Source organism: Leptinotarsa decemlineata, unplaced genomic scaffold (assembly GCF_025532065.1).
Source record: "Leptinotarsa decemlineata unplaced genomic scaffold, Ldec_3_MD MMD2_tig00000199_RagTag_RagTag, whole genome shotgun sequence".
NCBI lineage: Eukaryota > Metazoa > Arthropoda > Insecta > Coleoptera > Chrysomelidae > Leptinotarsa > Leptinotarsa decemlineata.
This window is the reverse complement of record NW_027412544.1, coordinates 482271-506748: the sequence shown is the minus strand read 5'-3', so window position 1 is coordinate 506748 and position 24478 is coordinate 482271. Positions and strand designations below refer to the sequence as shown.

Below are 24478 nucleotides of genomic sequence, written 5' to 3'. Positions count from 1 at the left end.
CGGTAACTATCATGACACTTTTCAAAAATAGCCACAAATAAAAAAACTCAGATTTGTTTGTAACATTTATTTCACTTGCAATGTTTCTGTTTATGTAATAACAAATTGTTAATTAAATATTGCCTAAATAGCTGGAAAACCCCGATAAATATTTTTTGACATCAGATTATTATTCAGTCATTTATCTAGTGGGTGCTTGAATTTTTTTCAGTTCTAAATTTTGATTTACAATGAGTTGAAAATAATAATTATACATTGGAAGTCCAACGTTGGCGCGATTTGCACAAAACGGTGTACTCGTTATCGGACTGTAGGACATCGGTCCTAGAGTTCTAAGAGGAGTTTATTCCGCGAAAACTTCTCCTCTTCTTGTTATTTTTCCTAACGTAAACCAATGGCCATTCTTATTTCTGCAAACTTTGGTCCTGGTAAAGGTTTGGTGAAGGCATCAGCTTGTTCACCTGTCGGAATATATTATAGTATGATTGTATTTTGCTCAATCTGTTCTCTCGATAAGTGATATTTGATATCAATATGCTTGGTTCCTTTATGATCAGTCGGGTTGTTGGCAAAGCATATGTAACCACAATCCTCAAATGTAACAATTATTGATTTCAAAAAAACAAGATTATTACTACTTAGAAGTGATTTTAACCAGATAGCTTCTCTTACTGCTTCAAAGAGCCATAAGCTCAGCTTCAGTTGATGAAACGGCAACTATAACTTTCATTTTTGCCCCAATCAGAATCTACATAGTCAACAATCAGACTGACATAATCGCATTTAAAATATGTTAATTTAATTTCAATTGTACCTTTTATGTATCTTAATACTCTTTTCAGACCACTTTTTGTCAGTCAGAAAATTCTTACTCTACCTTATTTATTCCTTTTAGAAACCGTTTGCCTAATTCACAATAAATACTCCAACTCAGCAGTAAATAATGACAGACGTTACCACATGAGAGGATTGTTAATACACGTAAAATGAAATCAAAACTGAAAAAATATGTGAATCTGTTTTAAAAAAAATCTGTTTTAAAATCTGTTTTTCCGTTAACCAGCCGTCGCACCCCTACGAACGACAACCCTCAGAAGTCGAAACTTGTGCGAGCTAGGGATTAACGAGGTCTTACCTTTTAACGTGTGATTCCTAACACGGAATGATAACTAAATGATAACAAACTGAAAACCGTATACGAACTCGAATAATGACAAGAAGTACAATATACAATAAATAACCATATTCTCTCTTCCTCACAATGAATTCCACTTCGTTTGTTTTCCCTCCTTTTTACTCACCACTCAGTATGTAAATAATCAATGCAATACAGGTTGATGACTACAACACAAGCATTGCAGTTTGCCAAATGATTGGCTATACTTTTTCTGTAGCTCTTTTATTACAGGTTAAAAAATAATGCTTAACTTCTTAAGTAATCATAACATACTATGCAAATCTCAATATGGATTCCAAAGCCATAAAAGCACAGGCAATGCAATTTTTTTCTGAAAGATGTATATATTGGTTTGAATAATGAAAAATCTCTTGGGGCAGTATTCTGTGATTTCTGAAAAGCATTCGACTGGGTGAACCATGAAACACTATTATTTAAACTTCAGTGCTATGGCTTTAGAGGCTTGTCATATAACTGGCTTTACAGTCATCCGACTGGCAGGAAGAAGTTATTAAAACTCCAAGGAAATATATCGCATATTGAGAATAATTCATCAGGTATACAAAAAGGTTCGGTTCTGGGTCCTATCATTTTTCTGCTTTAACTGAATGATCTGGTAACCAATGATATTGAAGGAAAGTTCACAATTTTTGTGGATGACACCACGATCCTTTGGCGTAGGACAATTGAAGATAATCTCATAACATCATAACTCTGGATATCTATAGGGTTAAACAGTGGTGCGATTCAAATTTCATATGTTTCAACACAAATAAAACGAACACCTAGTACGTGCCTGAATCTTTTCAATTCCGAATTTTGATTTTCAATAAGACGAAACATTATTTATTCATTAAAAGTCCAACGTTGGCGTGAATGGCACCAACCGGAGTACCCGTGTTCGGACGTATCTCCAACTCTCTTCGAAAATTATAAACATTGGTCCTACAGTTCCGAGAAGTATGACTTTATTCCGAGGAAACTTCTTCTCTTCTTGAAACTTTTTCCGAATTATGAAAATAGCGAATAATTTTGGAGATATCTGCAAAAAACCAAACTCATTGTTTTTCATTCAAGTGCTCACAACTCTCGAAATCTTTGCAAGTGGCATTATTTCCAATGGAACTATCTAGACTGAGATATGGTTCCAAAATATATTTGTTATAATATCACAAAATAATTGAATCAACAACAATATGCTGAATTAAATTATTCAGCACTTATTTATTAACAAAAGGGTGAAGAAGGGATGACTAAATGTGAAAGTCCGCTCTCACTTTCCAGAACATTAGCTGCAAGCAAGCGACAGCATCCTCATAACTGTCGTGACCTATTGCTCCTGTCTGTATATTACGATTCAAAATGGTCGATACCAAATCCTTCAGCGACCTTCGATATGGAAGACCATTTTTGTGAGGAAATACATGAGCAGTGTCAATAATGTTTTGATGAACTAGCTTCAAGGCCCGCAAGTCATTGTCCAATGCGTGGCCAATTAGAATCGTCCCTTCGTGGATGAACTTCATCAAATCCCTCTGTACCTGTCTGATGTTTTGAGTATTCTTCATTGCCATATGTTGTGCTGTGATTCCAGAAAATCGGGTATTGTAGTCGACTATTTCATGGTCAGGTTTCACATATGAATCGTATACAACACTTCCGTCCATACCGACAACGGTTACTTTTGTCAATTCGACAAATATCCAGAATATGTCGTTGATTGGAGCTATCGAGCAATTTAATCCCAGGGAGACTGACGTCCGATCATACTTTGAAAGATTGGAGCAACTCTACATATGTAATGTCGTGGATGATGGTATGATAGTTCCACTCTTACTGATAGGTGGTGAAGCGTATAATGGACTGAAAGATTTGGTGGAACCAAATCTACCAAGTTCCAAATCATTCAATGAACTAAAGGCAGCTCTAGTTACACATTACAGCCCTAAGAAACTAGTCATATCAGAACGGTACAAATTTTATAATGCAGTTCAAGAGCCCAATGAAGATATAAAGTCATTTGTCGCAAAGCTCAAAAATCTATCCAGAGACTGCAATTTTGGTCAGTTTCTCAATGAATGTCTACGAGATAGATTAGTTTGTGGTGCTAAGTCTGTTGCACTGAAACGGAAGCTTTTGTCCGAAGACACTTTAACCTTTCAACAAGCTTATGACACTGCATTGTCAATGGAATTGGCAGAAGGTCAAGTAAAGTCCATGGGAGCAGAAAGTAGTATGTCCTGTATATCTGAAGGTTTAGATAAATTGTCATTCAAGAAAAAGTTTGTACACAAGGAAGCCAGTCCAGGAAATAGCAGGCTAAATCAAAGAAAAGAATTGCCAAATTCCCAGATGAATCAATGGAAACCATGTTTTCGGTGTACTAGAAAACATGATCCCCAGAGATGTCCTGCAGGAAATTGGGAGTGTTTCAGATGCAAAAAGGTTGGCCATACAAGTCGTGCATGCAGAAACACCAACATCAATGTCATGGATGAGGAGAATCAGTCAGCAGAGGAGGAAAACTCATTGGTATTGGGTTTTTTATCATCGCTTGAGTCAGGGAAGATGGGTCCAGAAAAAGTAGCCCTAGAGGTGGAAGGTAAAACTGTTAACTTTGAAATCGATAGTGGAGCATGCAGAACTGTAATGCATATAGAAGATTTCAGCAAATATTTGTCAAATTTAGATGTACATTCAGTAAATTATGATCTAAGAGTCCTTACTGGGCAAGGTGTCAAAATTTGGTGAAACGAATGTTTTTGTTAAAACGGAGTCAGAGACTGTAAATTTACCATTGGTAAATTGCACCTTGCCGTTACCAGAAGATATATTTGCTTGTCTAGCTGGTCAAAGGTATTTCACTGTAATAGACTTGAAAGGAGCTTATCAACAATTGAAAGCTAGCCACACTAAGTGCTACCTTGATGATATACTAGTTTTTGGCACAACCTCGCAAGAATGTTATGAAAACGTTAGGAATGTTCTAAAAAAATTATTGGAATTCAATGTTAAGATAGATGAAAAAAAAATGCAAGTTCTTTGTAGAACATGTGGAATTCCTAGGTCACATCATTGATGTCGAGGGGATTCACCCAACAGAAGATAAAATAAATGCAATAAAGTTAACACCAACACCAAGGTCACCAACTGAACTGAAAGCATATCTTGGATTGTTGAACTATTATGGAAAATTTATTCCAATGCTCTCGTCAAAATTAAAACCACTCTATGATCTATGCAAAAAAGATATTCATTTTTCCAAGAGTTGGACAAAAACTTGTAAGAGGCTTTTGAGCTAAGCAAAAAATTATTCACCTCTGATACTGTTATGACACATTATAATCCAAAACTTCCGATATACGTCACTTCTGATGCTAGTAGTTATGGTGTAGGTAGCGTTCTAAGTCACAAAATAGATGGGGTTGAAAAACCAGTTATGTTTGCTTCAAGCACTCTATCAGGAACAGAAAAAAAATACAGTAATTTGGAACGTGAAGCCTTAGTCATAATGTTTGCGGTAAAAAAATTCCATAAATATTTATTTGGCAGGAAATTTATTCTTTTGACTGATCATCAACCATTACAATTCATTTTTGGAAAAAATAAAGGTATACCTTTATCAGCTGCGGCTCGAATTACCAGATGGGCAGTCACATTATCAGGATATCAATACGACATTCAATATAGAAAAGGGTCAACAATCTCTAATGCTGACGGTTTGTCGCGTTTACCATGCAATGATAAAACAGAAGTTATTGACTTTTTATACTCATTTAATCTAGTTGATCAGATACCGTTGAATTCTAGTAATATATCTAAGGAAATTAAAAAAGATCATATACTTACCAGAGTAAAAGATTTTATAATCTCTGGATGGCCTGAACATATATTCGATGAAAATTTAAAGCCGTTTTACAAGAGACGAAATGAATTATCAGTAGAGCAAAGCTGTATTTTACTGGGAAACAAAACAATTATACCTATGTCCTTGCCGAAGGAAGTTTTAAAATTATTTCATGAACAACATAATGGAATCGTTCGTAGTAAAATGCTGATGCGCTCGTACTGTTGGTGGCCTAATATGAATACTGACATAGAATTGTTTATTTCTAATTGTAAAATATGTCAAGAACATCAAAATTTTACAGTTTTAGAGTTCACATAGACTTTTTAAAGAAAGAAGGGTACACATTTTTATTGTTGTTGGACCAAAAATCAAAATGGTTAGAAGTAAGATTAATGAAAAATGGTACAGATGCATTAGAAAAGATATGTGAATTAAAAAACATATTTTCTGTATTTGGTTTAGCTGTTGAGCTCGTTTCCGATAATGGACCGCCTTATAATGCTACTGATTTTGTATAATTTTTACAATCAAATGGAATTAAGCCTGTTAAATCACCATTTGTTTAACTATAGAAATGTCCCTTCTACAGTAACGGGAATCTCACCTGCTGAAGCCATTTTCAAAACCAGACCTAGAACACGGTTCAGTCTCTTGAAACCTTGCCATAATACATACATCTACATTCTCTGACTTCAACAAACGTGTTTTGTACAAACTCGGTCAACATGTTTTCGTTAAAAATAAACGTACTAAATTATGGCAGAAAGGGATTGTAAGGAAAGTTTTAAGTTACAATACCTATTTAGAAGAAATAGAAAATATAATAAAGTTTGTTCATTCTGATGATATGCGAACTAATCGGCATGAACCGATATTACCTGAAGTTTTAGTAGACACCAAAATTACTGTAAGTCCCAATACAAGTAGCTCTGATATGTTACATTCTAAAACCTATGGGGAATTGAATAATGATAACACTAATACTACTGTAAAAGAAGCTGAAAAAAGTTCAAATAATATTAATACAGATCACAGTTCAAACTTTGAATCAAGTATACCAAACAGCACAACCCTTATTTCAGCTTCTCCCACTAAATCATTTCCTACTGTAACTCGCTCTGGAAGAATTGTAAAACCTCCCTCAAAATTGAATATTTAATTAAAAGAGAAATGTAGAGTATTAACCGAGCAAGTGGATATTCCAACATGTATATTCGAACCTAAAAACCCAGTCAGTTGTCATAAGAGATTTTAGAGAGAGATAGTTAGTATAGTATGGTAGCTAGAAGTAGGTTATGGTTGTCGAGTGTAAAATGTAAAGAATATCTGTGGAATTATAAAATAAAGGATCATCAGGAAGCAGTCTGGTCTTTGAATACATAACACATACAAGTGACAGCACGTTCCCAACTGTCGTGATCTAGTACTCCTATCTGTTTATTACGATTCAAAATGGTCGCTGCCAAATCTTTCAGTTTCCTTCGATATGGAAGACCATTTTCGTGTGGAAATATATGAGCAGTATCAACAATATTGTGATGAACTAGCTTCAAGGCCCGCAAGTCATTTTCCAATGCGTGGCCAATTAGAATCGTCCTTTCGTGGATAAACTTCATGAAATCCGCCTGTAACTTTCTGATGTTTCGTGTATTCTTCATCATTCGCCGTAATTCCAGGAAAGCGGGTATTATAGTCGACTATTTCATGGTCAGGTTTCACATATGCATCGTATACAACACGTTCGTCCATACCGACAACGGTGACTTTTGTCATTTCGAGGCCTTTAACTGTGTAGCACATTTCACAATCAACAGCATAAGCATCTTTATACGAATATATATTCATCATATGATTTCGTTTCGTAGAGACATAACCAGCATCACTTGTTCTATCGGAAGGTGACATCCACTCTCTGTACACCCTTCAGAACCCTTTTCTTGACCGCAGCATTCATAACTGAGTAGTCCGTTTTTACTGATTTTTTTGAGCCTACTCCAATGATGGCAACATTTTTTTAATAATTGTAATATAGTAATCTGCAGCTACGCAAAATATGTCTTTGCATCTAGAGCACGTTTTGACATAAATCCTGTCACCAAGAGGACGACTCTGTTCTTCCCAACTCGAAGAAACGTTCTCTGGCAGATTTGATTCAGATGGATAACCGAAAGTTGCTAGAAAATCTCGAGGAACCAAATACTTAGTAATGCCATAAATGTCTCCGCAGGAACATAAAAGGCAATTGAACGGGCAAGAGGTCCAACTTTCTGTTTTCTTGACCTTTCTACCAAATATGATGATGGTCTTTGGTGTGTTCGCAATGAAGGACCAGTCGGTTTCACAGAGTACTGTTTATGGTAGTTGCTGTTGAATGTCTGAAAATGTGGAACAAAAACATGCGATTCTGCAGGGTACGGGTAGTTGTACGTTAATTGGTTTGCATCAGCGACAAATGGTCCCATCGACCTTGGAATATTAACCTCTCTGAAGACTTCCTTTCCGTTAAGAGAGTCCTTCAATTCGATCCGTTTGAACATTGTTCTCTGAAAAATGGTAAAAGGAATCATTAATACTGAACATATATCAATGGTAAGATTTGACAAAATGGTTTAGACTTTCGCGGCTGAGGTTTTCAGTGTCACTATTTTTCGAGTTTGAAAGCCGTGGATTTTTGGAATTTATTCCTGACGTTTCGCTGGCGCGAGTGGCTAGCTTCTTCAGAGGTTTGACCATCATAGCTTGCAAAAATTCTAAAAATCCACGGCTTTCAAACTTGAAAAACAGTGACACTGAAATGGTAAGAATTATTTTAATAATATTCTGGACAATTAATTTCCAATACACCTCAAAGATAATATCAACAGAGGTGAATAAAATAATCATCATCAATGAAAATCAAACTTCCATCTAATTACCACTATAAAATCACTGATTGCAGCCAAATTTCTTATATAAAATTTGAAAATCTAATTAAAATTCACTCCACTTGAGATTCGACAATTACCACAAACTCAATGAGGAATGACAGGTAAACGAGGCGCATAGTATGAGGAGCTCGTGTCATATGCTCTATCTTTTCGAAGAAATGTGATGACGATTGGAAACTCGTGAGTATTTCGGAAACGTATATAGAATGAGTCGAATCGAAAATTAGAAATCTGTTTTGCAGGGGGTCCCGTTTTCGGAGCCCCTGGGAAAATTATAAACTTTGGTCCTACAGTTCTGAGAGGGAGTTTATGCCGAGAAAACTTCTTTTCTTGAATCTTTTTCCGAATTATGAAAATACCGAATAGTCTAGATATGTGCAAAAAACCATACCCTTTGTTTTTCAGTCAATTGCTCATAACTCTCGCAATCTTTGTTATTTTCAGTCGAGATATGGTTCCAGATTATATTTGTTATAATATCACGAATACTATAAACAAAATAATTGAAACAACAACAATAACAGAATGAAATTATTCAATAGTTTTTTTATTAACAAAAATATTGTACCCAATCCAACCCAATACTCCCACTCAAAAAAATATTGAATTGAAATAATTCTCAAGTCCTAATGTGAACCAATGGACATTCTTATTGCTGCAAACTTTGGTCCTGGTAAAGGTTTGGTGAGGGCATCAGCTTGTTCACCAGTCGGAATATATTTTAGTATGATTGTATTTTGCTCAATCTGTTCTCATGAGAAGTGATATTTGATATCAATATGCTTTGTTCCTTTATGATCAGTCGGGTTGTTGGCGAAGCATATGCAACCGTTACAATCCTCAAATGTAACAATTAATTTCAAAAAAACAAGATTAATACTACTTAGAAGTGATTTTAACCAGATAGCTTCTCTTACTGCTTCAAAGAGCCATATGTTCAGCATCAGTGGATGCAACGGCAACTGTAACTTTCATTTTTGCCCCAATCAGAATCTACATAACCAACAATCAGACTGACATAATCGCATTTAAAATATGTTAATTTAATTTCAATTGTACCTTTTATGTATCTTAATACTCTTTTCAGACATTTCCAAAGTGCATGAGTATTTTTACTTTGATATCTACTCAAAATATTAATTGCCAAACACAAATCCAGTGCATAGCATTGCATAGACGAGTTAACCAATCAAGTTTCTACATGGTGCATTTTTCATCAATATTCAAAAGATCGTAGTTTAATTTATTGAATTCACCTTTTTACAATCATTCATGTTACATTTAATCAATATTAAATTCAGGTAAAAACTTCAATCTAAACTAGTTTTGTTATTTATTCTCTCGATTCTTATTCCTAAAAATATTTTTATGTTTGATAAGTCTACCATGCGAAATAGTTATCAGATATTGCTTGAAATTGTTCATTACTTCTATGTCTTTTGCAGATATCAATACATCATCTACATATAAAACAACAAATATTTTTTCAATTATATTACCTATACCCAATATATAAAGGCTACGATCTACTTGGGAATTTTTGAAACCATTTTCTTTCAAAATATAGTCGAAACGTTCTATCCAACATCTTGAGGATTGCTTTGTCAAAAAGATATGAATCTTCAGACAATGAAGCATCTTTTGACTTGACTTATTACCGAAGAATATAGGCAAATTTCATTAAAAACTCCGAAACTCCTGCTGGTTACGTAGAAGAGCAGGATTTACCGTCTGACACCAGCCCAATGAAATATTCTCGCGAGAGTACTTTCCATTTTTATTATTACATGATAAATTTCTCTAAAATCAATTTTGTTCGCCTTCGCAATTGAATAGCAGAAATGAGGCAAACAGATGAAAAGTGAAAGTTGAGAACTACTTAGCAAACTGATGGGAAAATTTCTTTTTGGCTGGAGAAATGACGAGGTCTCAATCATCAACTGTGGAAAAATAATCTGATTTCTCAACAATATTGTTTTTAACAATTTTTCGAACAATAGTATAATTTCCAAGCTGGGCGAATTGTTGATATCAGACTGAAAAATATTATTTTTTTCATATTTCCAACTGTAATCTATTATGAGACTTTGAAAAAATAGCTACCTACAAATAAAAAAACTCCGATTTATTTTTAACAATTATTGGACTTGCAATGTTTCTGTTAAAGTAGAAACAAAATTCTTTGACATCGGACTATTAGTCATTCATTTATCTAGTAGGTGCCTGAATTTTTTCAATTCCGAATTTTGATTTTCAATGAGACGAAACAATATTTACCTATTCATTCAAAGTCCAACGTTGGCGTGATTGGCACCATCGAGAGTACCCGTGTTCGGACGTATCTTCAACTCTCTTTGAAAATTATAAATATTGGTTCTACATTTCCGAAAGGTATGACTTCATTCCGAGAAAACTTCTTCTCTTCTTGAAACTTTTTCCAAATTACGAAAATAGCGAATAGTTTTTGAGATATCTGCAAAAAACCAAACTCATTGTTTTTCAGTCAATGGCTCATAACTCACGAAATCTTTGCAAGCGGCATTATTTCCAATAGAACTATTTAGACTGAGATATGGTTCCAGAATATATTTGTTATAATATCACGAATAGTATAAACAACATAATTACCCCAACAACAATATGCTGAATTTAATTATTCAGCAGTTATTTATTAACAAAAGGGTGAAGAAGGGATGACTAAATGTGAAAGTCCGCTTTCATTTTCCAGAACATTAGCTGCAAGCAAGCGATAGCATCCTCATAACTGTGGTGACCTATTGCTCCTATCTGTATATTACGATTCAAAATGGTCGATACCAAATCCTTCAGCGACCTTCGATATGGAAGACCATTTTTGTGGGGAAATACATGAGCAGTGTCAACAATGTTTTGATGAACTAGCTTCAAGGCACGCAAGTCATTGTCCAATGCGTGGCCGATCAGAATCGTCCCTTCGTGGATGAACCTCATCAAATCCCACTGTACCTGTCTGATACCTCTGTACTTGTCAAACTGAGTTGAATTTAATCAGCAATACTCCACGAAAACGAAGATTGCGAAGTAAATTGAAAATTTCACGGAGGGAGAGAATCAAAAAGGGATCTAAGGCGACAACCGGTTTATCAGTGAATACGTTTTTAAAAGGGTGTGATGCGTTTCTTGAGAATCCTTTATCGGAAGTGATAAAATCGCATGTTGTACAAAAGAACAAGAAACCTATATCTCGCAGATATTCTTCAGAAGTGAAGCAGTTTGCTTTGATCAACTACTTTTCAAGTTCTAGGAATTATAGACGTCTTAGCAAGTTATTGACTCTTCCAACAAAACGATGTTTGCAAAGGATGACCCAAAAAATATCATGTAGGACGGGCTTGGAAAATTCAGCAATATTCAAGGCACTTGAAATTAAAATTGAAACAATGCTCGAACAGGACAAGCGATGTGTAATATCTATAGAAAAGATGCTTTAAAATGCAATCTTTTTTTTGATACAGGCTGTGATGAAATTATTGGTTTCGAAGATATTGGAGAGGCAAATAAGAGGAATTCCATATGTAGAAATGTTCTCGTTATCATGGCTAAAGGACTTTATTCTCCCTGGAAACAACCGATTTCTTTTTTTTTTTTCATTGAATCACAGCTACCAGCAAAAAATCTACGTGATATTTTAGATAAGTGCATTTCTAAATTATCCAATATAGGTCTGCATGTTGATGGCATCATGAGTGACATGGGCTCTAACTTTTATGAATTGTCAAAGTTATTAGGGGTCACTTTAGAAGAATCTGAATTTGAGCTCGGTGGTAAAAAACTTGTTTATATTTTTGATCCAAGTCATTTGATAAAAGCCACTAGAAACAATTTTTTAAAACATTCATTTCATTTTGAAGGCAAAAGTACATCTTGGTCTTTTGTGCGCTCTTTTTATGAGCAAGACATAGGGCAATTTTATAGATTTGCACCAAATCTTACCAAATCACATATCACTCCGAACAATTTTGAAAAAATGAAAGTGAGTCTAGCAACCCAAGTTCTAAGCCGTACAGTTGCCAGTGGAATGAATGCATTCGTGGCAATGAACTTACTTCCTGCTTCTTCTTTTGGTACAATTCAAGTAATAGAGACATTCAATAACCTTTTTGATTTGTTGAATTCGTGTTCGTTACGACATCCCTATAAATACAAAAACGTTTTCGAAGCTTCGAAATTCCAATTAGATTTTTTTGAAGAGGCTCTAACGTTTTTGAAAAATCTTGAAGTTTTCAATTCAGAGGACAAAAATGTCACAAATCGAGTCAAATTTAGAAAATGATGGATTATTTCCATGAATATTGTAATTAAAATATGGGATAAGCTTTCCAAATTAAATTATAAATATTTAAAAACGAGACGACTCAGTTCAGATTGTCTTGAAAATTTTTTTGGTGCTGCAAGACAACAATGTTAATCCGACCCCCATACAATTTCAAAGGGCATTCCGGAAGTTGTTTGCCAAAATTATTTTCATTCCAATCATATGAATTGTAAGAATGATTTAGATGATTTATTAATCAGTATACAATCCATCTGATATTTATATCAGATGACAATCACTTTTCTCCAGCCCTTGCCCTTCCGGATTATGATAATAAAAATGAAGATGTATGTACTCAGAATTCATTCAGTTCCGTTTGTGGATACATTTTAAAAAAAGCTCTTCAAGTTCATACATGTTATGTGTGTCACTCTTTCAGCACGAAGTGCAGGACTTTGGATTTAAATCGTCTGTTAAGCTTATACTACGGAAAAAAACATGTTTGTAAATTTGCGCTCACTACCAGATGAATTCATTGATTTTATATATCAGTTGGAATGTTTATTTAACAATCTATTTACAGAAATTTCTACCGGGGGAACAGTTTCGAATATCGAATATATATTGTATTGATGTTGTTAATGAAAGTTTAAGTTAAGATTACATAAAATAACAAAAGTCACTTCTATTTATTTCATCCTTAGTGGACTTATTTATTTCAGAGAATATAAAATGATTATATAATATAAGCATTATTCTATTATCGTAACTTTATTTTAATTTTCTATCTAATGAATTGGATTTACAAAATAAAGTAGTTTAATTCATTTCTTAAAAGCCAATTCATCATAAATAATAATAAATTAGCAATATAAAAATTGAATGGAGTAAGATGCCCTTCACACTATAATTTTATATTTCACAGAGAGCCCACGTACTATACTAGAACGTAAGAGTATATAATTTTATTCGTGTATATCGCTGAGAGGTCATTTTTCTCAGTGAACCAGGTTGTCTATCACTCAAAATCTTCGGTTCGGAGTTGGGACACCGAACATCAAAGGATCCGACGTTAATGTCGCTTCTCTGTGGTAGGTATTCTCGGGTATTACTTAAGACCTATTTAAAAACTGTATATCTGATAGAAAAATCAAAAGGTTAAAATAAACAATACCCTCAGCGATCCACTACCTGCCAACATGAGCATGCCCCAGGGCACGCTCATAAACTTTATAGGAACCCATAGGAAATGAGATATTTCCAAAAAAAGCGCAAAACACCGATTTTTGCGACCTTTGACCTTGAAATTTAATAGTTGCTTACACCCTACCATATGTAGGTTTTGAGACAACTTTTAGGGTGTCAATATACAAGTATTTACAGACGTACAGCTGGGTATCTCGAATTTCGAGGTGAACTTACTATAATGACTGGACTATAAAAGTCTCGACGTTTATAAGGACCGAAATGAAGTCGTAAACAGTTGGATGGAACGCTGCACAAGGTGCTCAATGTAGATTTTGCAACTTTATTCATGCCATTCTTGATCGTTGGCGTTTCTGTCGTCGAGATTTGTGTCGACGGTAGAGAATGTATATGGCAACAGCCCGCGTGCGATCCATTATATGGCCGACCTCAAGGAGCCAGGAGCTAAGAAGGTTCCCGGTGTGAATGGGCGGTAGGTAGGAGTGATAAACGCTCCCGTATAGGAGCGAGAGACGTGAAGCTCCCCGTGTGAAAGAGTCCTAACAGAATCGTGATCTAATTTAGCTAAAGCCTAATACAGTAAAATTGAATCTGCTAAAACTGGTGAGTTCAATTTTTTCACTGCCGAATTCCCCTAGATATAAATCCAAATTCTTGCAGATTCACTTGGCAAAGGCTTGACATCAAAAATTTGTTGTGATGAACTGTCCTTCAACTTTCGTTTATTTTCATATTTTTTGGTCAGAGCTTTGTACAATATATTATAATTATCGCCGGTGATAAAAAGTTCCACACAAACTCCCGAGGCCGGTTCTGATAAACCCTCCACTAAATAATGAATTTTATCTTAATCTATCAAAGAGGCATTACTGTGAATCATACTCTTAAAGCGCGAATGAAACGTTTCTCACTGACGTATTTGTTCCGAAAATTCCTGTATTTCAATTTTCGGCAGCAGAGGTAGTCTATTATTATCTACTATAATATCACCGTTATTACCACTAGATTGACTAGATCGACCAGAGGTATTTGAATCCGTTTTGTAGCCATTTGAATGTGACAACAAACTTAATTAATTGTTGAAAGAAGCTTATAACCTGATATAACTTTATCATCTATTTCAAACTGCACTTCATTGATCTGGTTTAAAAACAAATTCAAAGCTTCTTTACTATTATAGTAAGTCAAATATGATATTTTGAAAGCTTCAACTTTTTGGGCCGTTCCCAATGATTTTGATGGATCATATGTATCATACAGTTCCTGCAAAATGGAGAATAGTGTTATTAATTGCCATAGAGTAGTGGTCAGTGCCTTCATAATAGAGAAAAGGGTTTTTTTTTCGCTGTAAACATTTCAAATCTGCTAGCGTACCCATTTTGAATAATCATTTCCAATGGAAATCTTCCCAAAACCTGATGCATGGTTGAAAACTTCACCCTTCACCTTTTGAAATTACAAATATAACCTTTTAGGAAACTAGAAAATACAAACCTAGCCAATATTATTATTTAAACGTAATTCAACCGTATACTGAATAATCTGACAACACCGCCGAAGGCTTGACTACGTCAAACAGTTTTTATACTTGTAACCAATTCGATATAGAGAAAAAATGTTTTTCTAACCACCTTCTGGAATTAAACACAGACTACATCGAATAATAAACTCATATACTTATGGTTGAGACTTACCAATTTTCTCATCTTGCCTATTTTAGTTCCAACTGCTTAAGGCCGGCCACACACGTAACGGTATACATGACAGGTAAACCTGTACAGGTCACCTGCGCAGGCAAACCGGAGCGTGTGTGCCAGTCGCTGCAGGCGAAAGTGCACAGGCGAAGCGACCTGCGCCGGTCACCTGACAGGAACGGAGATTTGGTATCTTGTACCTGCGCAGTCGTCAGTTATACCCTAGACCTGAGCGTGTGTGTGAGTACGTCTGGTCGCCTGCGCAGTAGTTTTGTTTAGTTCGGGCTTCTTCCGTGAAGAGAGTGTCTTTTGTTTCCTCATAACCGTGTCTTTCTTTTCAATTAATGGAGTCACGAGTAACAACAGCTGTTTATAGGCGTCTTCATCCATCCGCAAATAATTACGGAAGTCTGAAGGCTCACCAACTAAGTCTTTCAATAATCTTGTATGAGTGTATTCATTTCTTTTAGTAAGCCACTTTTTACTCCACATTTTACGTTTACACTTCTTCTTCTTGTTTAAAACCACACACAATCCGACTAAAGCTATCATATCATCTTCATCTTGGCTCGCCATCTCTCAACTGAGCTAAACGTACGGTATATCGTTACGTGTGTGGACTCTAGTTTGCACAGGTATACATGACAGGTAAACCTGCGCAGGTTTACCTGTCATGTATACCGTTACGTGTGTGGCCGGCCTAAGGAAAAAATGCTGTTACAAATTGGGATAGGTTAGGGGGTATTAGGTAAAGCAGTTCAAAGAAACGTCTTGAACACAATGATAATTTACATTTTCCAATTTGACAAACCACCGGCGCGTACCTACTTTATAATTTTTCGTTTCACACTCCGTTCAGTCATAGTATTAAGATTCATTATCTTTATACTGTGATTCAATCAACGACTTTTTGAAATAACTAAAGTACTGACATTGAATTATTGCGATGATCCATCATCCAAACACACAGCAGTGTTGCCGAAACGCAATTCCATTTTTACCAACAGAGGGGTAAAAATTAAACCTGCATATACTTACAATGTAAAATCACTAATTGCAACCAAATTTCGTAAACTGAAATTTAGAATTCAATTATGTTTTTCAGTCAATTGCTCATAACCCATGCAATCTTTGCAAACGGCATTGTCCCCAATCGAACTATATAGACTGAGATATGGTTCCAGTGTATATATGTTATAATATCACGAACAATATAAACGATATAATTAAAACAACAGCGATATGCTGAATGAAAGTATTGTACAGTCAATAACAGCCAAAGCCTGCAAAAGGGATGACTAAATATGAAAGTCCGCTTTCACTTTCCAGAACATTAGCTGCATACAAGTGACAGCACGTTCACAACTGTCCTGACCTAGTGCTCCTATCTGTATATTACGATTCACAATGGTCGATGTCAAATCGATGTCCAATGCGTGGCCAATTAGAATGGTCCCTTCATGGATGAACTTCATCAAATCCCTCTGTACCTGTCCGATGTTTTGAGTATTCTTCAGTGTCATATGTTGTGCTGTAATTCCAGAAAATCGGGTGTTGTAGTCGACTATTTCATGGTCAGGCTTCACATATGAATCGTATACAATACTACCGTCCATACCGACAACGGTGACTTTGGTCAATTCGAGGCCTTTAACTGTGTAGCACATTTCACTATCCACAGCATAAGCATCTGTATACGAGTATATTTTTATCATAGGATTCCGTTTCGTAGAGACATAACCAGCGTCACTTATTCTATCGGAAGTTCCACTCCAAACGTGACATTTACTCTCAGTACAACCTTTAGAACCCTTCTCTTGACCGCAGCAATCATAACTGAGTAGTCCGTTTTCACTGATTTTTTTTAGCTTACCCCAATAATGGCAACATTTTTCTATTGTAATATAGTAATCTGCAGCCACGCGGAATATATTTTTGCATCTAGAGCACGTTTTGATATAAACCTTGTCACCAAGAGGATGACTCTGTTCTTCCCAACTCGAAGAAACGTTCCCTGGCAGATTTGATTCAGATGGAGAACCGAAAGTTGCTAGAAAATCTCGAGGAACCAAATAGTTAGGTAGTAATGCCATAAATGTCTCCGTAGGAACGTAAAATGCAATTGAATGGGCAAGAGGTCCAACTTTCTGTTTTCTTGACATTTCTACCAAATATGATGATGGTCGTTGGTGTGTTCGCAATGAAGGACTAGTCGGTTTATGGTAGTTGCTGTTGAATATCTGGAAATGTGAAACAAGAACATGTGATTCTGCAGGGTACGGGTAGTTGCATCACCGACAAATGGTCCCATCGGCCTTGGAATATAAACCTGTCTGAAGATTTCCTTTCCGTTAAGAGAGTCCTTCAATTCGATCTGTTTAAACATTGTTCTCTGAAAAACAGTAAAATGAATAATCAATATTGAACATACTCATGTCAATAGTAAGAATTATATTAATAATATTCTGGACAATTTCCAATACACCTCAAAGAGAGTATCAACAGACGTGAATGAAATAATTTAATTTTCCTGAATTCGCACAATTATTTTACGGGTAGTAACAGAAAGGGGAAAATTAAACTTCCATCTACTTACCACTATAAAATCACAAATTTCTTATATTAAATTTGAAAATCTAATCAAAACTCACTCCACTTGAGATTCGACAATTACCACACACAATGAGGAATTAATCTGGTGCTTGCCTTTAAATACCAAATCAACTAATTGTTGATCAGATTTGTTTGTAACATTTATTGCACTTGCAATGTTTTTGTTTATGTTATAACAAATTGTTAATTAAATAATGCATAAATAGCTGGAAAGCCCCGATAAATCAGATGACATCAGATTATTATTCAGTCATTTATCTAGTGGGTGCTTGAATTTTTTTCAGTTCTGAATTTTGATTTACAATGAGTTGAAAATAATAATTATACATTGGAAGTCCAACGTTGGCGCGATTTGCACAAACCGGTGTACTCGTTATCGGACTGTAGGACATCGGTCCTAGAGTTCTAAGAGGAGTTTATTCCGAGAAAACTTCCCCTCTTCTTGTCCTTTTTCCGAATTATGAAAATACCGAATAGTCTTTGAGATACGTGCAAAAAACCAAACCCTTTGTTTTTCAGTCAATTGCTCATAACTCTAGCAATCTTTGTTATTTTCAGTCGAGATATAATCCCAGATTATATTTGTTATAATATCACAAATAATATAAACAAAATAATCAAATCAATAACAATCACTGAATGAAATTATTCAATATTTTTTCATTATCAGAAATATTGTTCCTAACCCAACCCAATACTCCTACTCAAAAAAATCTCAAATTGAAATAATTCTCAAGTCCTAATGTAAACCAATGGCCATTCTTATTTCTGCAAACTTTGGTCCTGGTAAAGGTTTGGTGAAGGCATCAGCTTGTTCACCTGTCGGAATATATTATAGTATGATTGTATTTTGATCAATCTGTTCTCTCGAGAAGTGATATTTGATATCAATATGCACCAACCGGAGTACCCGTGTTCGGACGTATCTTCAACTCTCTTCGAAAATTATAAATATTGGTCCTACAGTTCCGAGAGGTATGACTTTATTCCGAGGAAATTTCTTCTCTTCTTGAAACTCTTTCCGAATTATGAAAATAGCGAATAATTTTGGAGATATCTGCAAAAAACCAAACTCATTGTTTTTCACTCAAGTGCTCACAACTCTCAAAATCTTTGCAAGCGGCATTATTTCCAATGGAACTATCCAGACTGAGATATGGTTCCAAAATATATTTGTTATAATATCACGAATAGTATAAACAACATAATTGAACCAACAACAATATGCTGAATTAAATTATTCAGCAGTTATTTATTAACAAAAGGGTGAAGAAGGGATGACTAAATGTGAAAGTCCGCTTTCACTTTCCAGAACATTAGCTGCAAGCAAGCGACAGCATCCTCATAACTGTCGTGACCTATTGCTCCTATCTGTATATTACGATTCAAAATGGTCGCCGTTAAATCCTTCAGCGACCTTCGACATGGAAGACCATTTTTGTGAGGAAATACATGAGCAGTGTCAACAATGTTTTGATGAACTAGCTTCAAGGCCCGCAAGTCATTGTCCAATGCGTGGCCAATTAGAATCGTCCCTTCGTGGATGAACTTCATCAAATCCCTCTGTACCTGTCTGATGTTTCGAGTATTCTTCATTGCCATATGTTGTGCCGTAATTCCAGAAAATCGGGTATTGTAGTCGACTATTTCATGGTCAGGTTTCACATATGAATCGTATACAACACTTCCGTCCATACCGACAACGGTGACTTTTGTCAATTCGAGGCCTTTAACTGTGTAGCACATTTCACAATCAACAGCATAAGCATCTTTATACGAGAATATATTCATCATAGGATTTCGTTTCGTAGAGACATAACCAGCGTCACTAATTCCATTGGAAGGTCCACTCCAAACGTGAAACCCACTCTCGGTACACCCTTTAGAGCCTTTTTCTTGACCGCAGCATTCATAACTGAGTAGTCCGTTTTTATTGATTTTTTTGAGCTTCCCCCAATGATGGCAACATTTTTCTCGTGTAATGTAATAATCTGCAGCTACGTGGAATATTCTTTTGCATCTAGAGCACGTTTTGACATAAACCTTCTCACCAGGAGGGTGACTTTGTTCTTCCCATTTCGAAGTAACGTTCCCTAAGAGAATTGATTCAGAAGGATAACCTAAACTTCTTAGACAATCTTGAGGAACCAAATATTTGGGTAGTAAAGCCATAAATGTCTCCGCAGAAACGTCAAAGGCAATTGAATAGGCAAGAGGACCTGTCCGTTTTGTTGGCCTGTCTACCAAATATGATGATGGTCTTCGCAGTGAAGGACTAGTCAGTTTCACAGAGTACTGTTTATGGTAGTTGCTGTTGGAGGTTTGGAAATGTGGAACAAAAACTTGCGATTCTGCAGGGTACGGGTAATTGTACGTTAATTGGTTTGCATCAGCGACAAATGGTCTCATTGTTCTTGGAATATAAACCTCTCTGAAGATTTCCTTTCCGCTAAGAGAGTCCTTCAATTCGATCCGGTTAAACATTGTTCTCTGAAAAATGGTAAAAAGAATCATTAATATTGAACATCAATTTCAATTTCCCTGAATTCACCCAATTATTTTACGGGTAGTAACCGATAGGTGAAAATCAAACTTCCATCTACTTACCTCTTAACACAATAAAATCACTGATTGCAGACAAATGTCTTATATCAAATTTTAAATTCTAATAAAAAATCACTACACTTGAGATTCGACAATTTCCACACACTCAATGAGGAATGAATCTGGTGCATGCCTTTAAATACCAAATCAACTAATTTATTCAGGTAAGATGGCCGTTCAATTCGTTTACCTGTGAGACAGGTAAACTATATTATGCTCTATCTTTTCGAAGAAATGAGATGATGATTGGAAACTCGTGAGTATTTTACCAAAGAAAAAATTCAGAAGAGATTATCTGACCTTTAGTGTGCCATCAGTTTTCCAAATGACTGACTATAGTTTTTCAGTAGCTCTATCATCACAGGAATTACCGACGAATATAATAAAATTTATTTTAAAACCCAGAAACTCCTGTTCGTTAAGTGAGCAGGATATACCGTATGGCACTAGCCTAATGAAATAATCTTGCAAGAGTATTTTCCATTATTATTATCACATGACAAATTTCTCTGAAATCAATTTTGTTCGTCTTACGCAATTGAATAGCAGAAATGAGGCAAACAGATGAAAAGTGACAGTTGAGAACTACTTGGCACACTGATGGGAAAGTTTCTTTATGGTTGAAGAAATAGCGAGGTCTCAATATCAATCACCAACTGTGTAAAAATACATTTATTTCTCAACAATATTGTTTTTAACAATTTTTCGAATAATATCAGACAAGGAATTTAAATAATATTTTCACATCAACTTTCAATCATAAAAAGACGGATGTATAGTTATATTGAAAAAATATTATTTTCAATGATTAATGAATATTTTTAATTTTTATCCTGAGTAAATTGTTGATATCAAATTGAAAAATATCATTTTTCCAACGGTAATCTATTATGAGATCTTTACAAAATAGCTACAAATAAAAAAAAAACTCAGATTTGTTTTTGACAATTATTGGACTTGCAATGTTTCTGTTAAAGTGGAAATAAATTGTTAATTGACTAATATATAAATATATATCTATATTATCTAGTAGGTGCCAATTTTTTTCATTTCTGAATTTTCATTTTCAAAGAATTGAAATGATATTCATTAATTGGAAGTCCAACGTTGACGTGATTTGCACAAACGAAAGTACCCGTTTTCAGACGTATATTCAACCTTCTGGGAAAATTATAAATTTTGGTCCTACAGTTCCGAAACGTACCAGTTCATTTCAAGAAATTTCCTCCTCTTCTTGAATCTTTTTCCGAATTCTGAAAAAACCGAATTGTTTTTGAGGTATTTGCAAAAAACCAATCCCATATTTTTTCAGTCAATTGCTCATAACTGTCGCAATCTTTGCAAGCGGCATTATTTCCAATGGAACTATCTATGTTTCAGATTATATTTGGTATAATGTCACGAATTATATAAACGATATAATTAAACCAACAACAATATGCTGAATGGAAGTATTCAATAGTTATGTATTTACATTGTTATTGTACAGTACATAGCAGTCAAAGCTTCATCGGTAAAAATGGGATGATTAAATGTGAAAATCCGTTTTCACTTTCCAGAACTTTAGCTGCATACACGTGACAGCACGTTAACAACTGTCGTGACTCAATACAACAGTGTATGGGAATTTTAAAAACATCACGAAGGAATTCAGATACAAAAATACAGCAAGGACACCCTGTACATATATTGAAACACACAGCTTTGACCGGAAACTAGCAAATAAGAGTGGAAAATTCAAATATTAACATTCTTACATCAAAACACATCGAAATACGAAAAACTGATAACAGATATAGGTTAGAAAGAAATGTCAGATAAAATTAAATTAACATCTGTGATGAAAAAACGAAAAAGGCCTGATAAACTAATTGTTATTATTTAGGAATGATGTAAAATTCAAAATTTATTATTGTGAATCACTTCCTTAGAAACTGACATCAAGTGATTCTTTTGGAAAATATTGATATTTACAAAGAAGTGAGGTTAACTGTTTTTATACGAAACTATAAAATGAAAATGTATCTAAATTCAAGAGCTAATGTTAAATTAGTAGAATAGATAATTTTCCTGAAAAATAATTTGAAAATTTGTATATGTGAAAATTGATAGATGGTGACTAGGGGAACGAAATAGATTTTCAATTTTTTTATCAACAAAGATTCTTCTTGAGGCAAGGAAAGAGACGCCACGCTAAATTTTTCTCTCTCTAAAATTTGAAATATATAGTATAGATATAAATTAAGAAGTAAAAAAAAAATATATAACCCCTTTAATTTAAACAGAATAGTAGTTAATACTGATTTGTAATAATAAATTCAGTGAAAAAACCTACCTGTCCAGCCAAGTCTAGTAAGATATCCATGAGTTCCAGCTTTGCAGAAATATCACACCACACACACACACCAGCGTTGGAGGAAAGTAAAGTATTTACCTACACCATTTCTAAATAATATATGCATATATTAATGAAAGTATCCAAGAACTGAACAAGACCATCAAAATTAAACCATCAAAATTAAATTGTGAATCAAAAACTCGAGTCTGCAGAAATACAGTGACCTGCAATAGTAAACTGACATTTGCCAAATATGTTCGTGTATTCACTTTGAATAGTTCGTTGTAGATTTAGGACATTTTTAGATTTAAGGAATTTTCTATTTTGACAATTGATATATATATATATATATATATATATATATATATATATATATATATATATATATATATGTGTATATATATATATATATATATATATATATATATATATATATATATATATATATATTATTAAATTCTGATATCATTTCATGTTTGGTTTTTGAAATTCGGTTACGGCGTTGTTGAGTTATTGCTTAAAATGTAAAGTCTTGAGAACGACTATTATTTTTAAAAATATCTCATACAATTATTCTCTCTGCATCAGATCACATGAAAATTAGTCAAAATTTTGGGTGTTCGAAGTAATGGTTTCAATTTTGAGTTGTGGAATTCAGTCAGGAATCATTTTGAATATGAAACAATTGCGAAATTGAAAGAGGTTGAACAAATCTTTAATTAATAACAATGTAAATAATATAACTTGATAAATCATTTCATAAGAATAGTAGCTCCCTAGAAATAAGTCATAAAAATTGTTCAAAGTGATGCCCATTTTAAATAACCCCATAGGAAAAAATCGAGCGGTGATAAATCTGGGGAACGAGCCGGCCACCGAATTGGACCCTTATTACCAATCCATCTATTTGGGTACGTTCTATCCAGATATTCAGTAACAACCTGTGAATTGTGAGGAGGAGCACCATCTTGTTGCCACCAAATTCCTTGTCGTTCTGCTATGGGAATATCTTCCATCAACTGGATCAAATCATTTTCTAGAAAATGTAAATATCGCAATCCATTGAGATTTTCATTGAAAAAGTAAGGTCCTATGATGCGGCCATTGAACAATCCACACCATACATTAATACCCCAAGTAGTTTGAAAATTACTTTCGCGGACCCAGTGGGGATTTTCTTGAGACCAATAGTGACTGTTATGTCGATTCACAACTCCATTATTGTGGAATCGCGATTCATGGCTCCACAAAATTTGACTGAATATGTTAGGACTTTCATGTAATATTACCTGAATACAAGCAATGAATTCAAGTCGTCGTTCAAAGTCCGTGGGTTTCAAACCTTGTACCAACTGAATTTTGAATGGGTGGTATTTATTTTCTTTCAGAATTCTCTGTACATTAGATTTACTCACACCGACTTCTTCTGCAAGAGTACGGATAGAAACATATGGATGAATAATAATATAAGCCAACACATTGATCTCTAAATCTTCAGTTCTAACAGATCTTGTATGATGACGATGCTTTATAGTAGAAGGAAATGACCCAGTTCGCAATTTTTCTACAACTCTCGAAAACATTTGTTACTATGGCATCAACAAGCATAAGCTACTTGATGAAATTGTGCAATATAAAGCAATTCACCCTCAATTTAGTCACATTCTCAAGAATTTCAATATTATATTCAACTGATATCGATATCGTATCGTAGAGGTGAGAATAATGGTTTGTATTCAGTAGTAGTCTAATTCAATTCAATAAAAGATATAGAC

The 24478-nt window shown here is 34.6% G+C and overlaps 3 protein-coding genes and 1 long non-coding RNA gene across 4 annotated transcripts; 1 reads left to right on the top strand and 3 right to left on the bottom strand.

Moving 5' to 3' along the window:
• Positions 1 to 2887: 2887 nt before the first annotated feature.
• Positions 2888 to 3928, top strand: LOC141481518 (uncharacterized). Its single transcript, XM_074173139.1, has one exon. The coding sequence runs from the start codon at positions 2888 to 2890 to the stop codon at positions 3926 to 3928; it is 1041 nt and encodes a 346-aa protein (XP_074029240.1).
• A 2426-nt stretch (positions 3929 to 6354) lies between these two features.
• LOC141481371 (uncharacterized) lies at positions 6355 to 15190 on the bottom strand. The gene is made up of 3 exons (XR_012464920.1): positions 15149 to 15190; positions 10232 to 10427; positions 6355 to 7570 (listed from the first exon to the last, which is right to left on the bottom strand). It is a non-coding gene; the product is annotated as an uncharacterized lncRNA (long non-coding RNA).
• A 1188-nt stretch (positions 15191 to 16378) lies between these two features.
• On the bottom strand, positions 16379 to 17310 carry LOC141481369 (exonuclease GOR-like). Its single transcript, XM_074172772.1, has one exon. The coding sequence runs from the start codon at positions 17308 to 17310 to the stop codon at positions 16447 to 16449; it is 864 nt and encodes a 287-aa protein (XP_074028873.1). The 3' UTR covers positions 16379 to 16446.
• Positions 17311 to 19042: 1732 nt separating this feature from the next.
• Positions 19043 to 20245, bottom strand: LOC141481516 (putative exonuclease GOR). Its single transcript, XM_074173138.1, has one exon. It carries the CDS (start codon positions 20243 to 20245, stop codon positions 19043 to 19045), a length of 1203 nt encoding a protein of 400 aa, XP_074029239.1.
• Between the last annotated feature and the right edge of the window lie 4233 nt (positions 20246 to 24478).

Coding starts and splice junctions, on each gene's coding strand:
- LOC141481518 (XM_074173139.1), top strand. CDS start 2,888: ATGTCGTTGATTGGAGCTATCGAGCAATTTAATCCCAGGGAGACTGAC.
- LOC141481369 (XM_074172772.1), bottom strand. CDS start 17,310: ATGTCAAGAAAACAGAAAGTTGGACCTCTTGCCCATTCAATTGCATTT.
- LOC141481516 (XM_074173138.1), bottom strand. CDS start 20,245: ATGTTTAACCGGATCGAATTGAAGGACTCTCTTAGCGGAAAGGAAATC.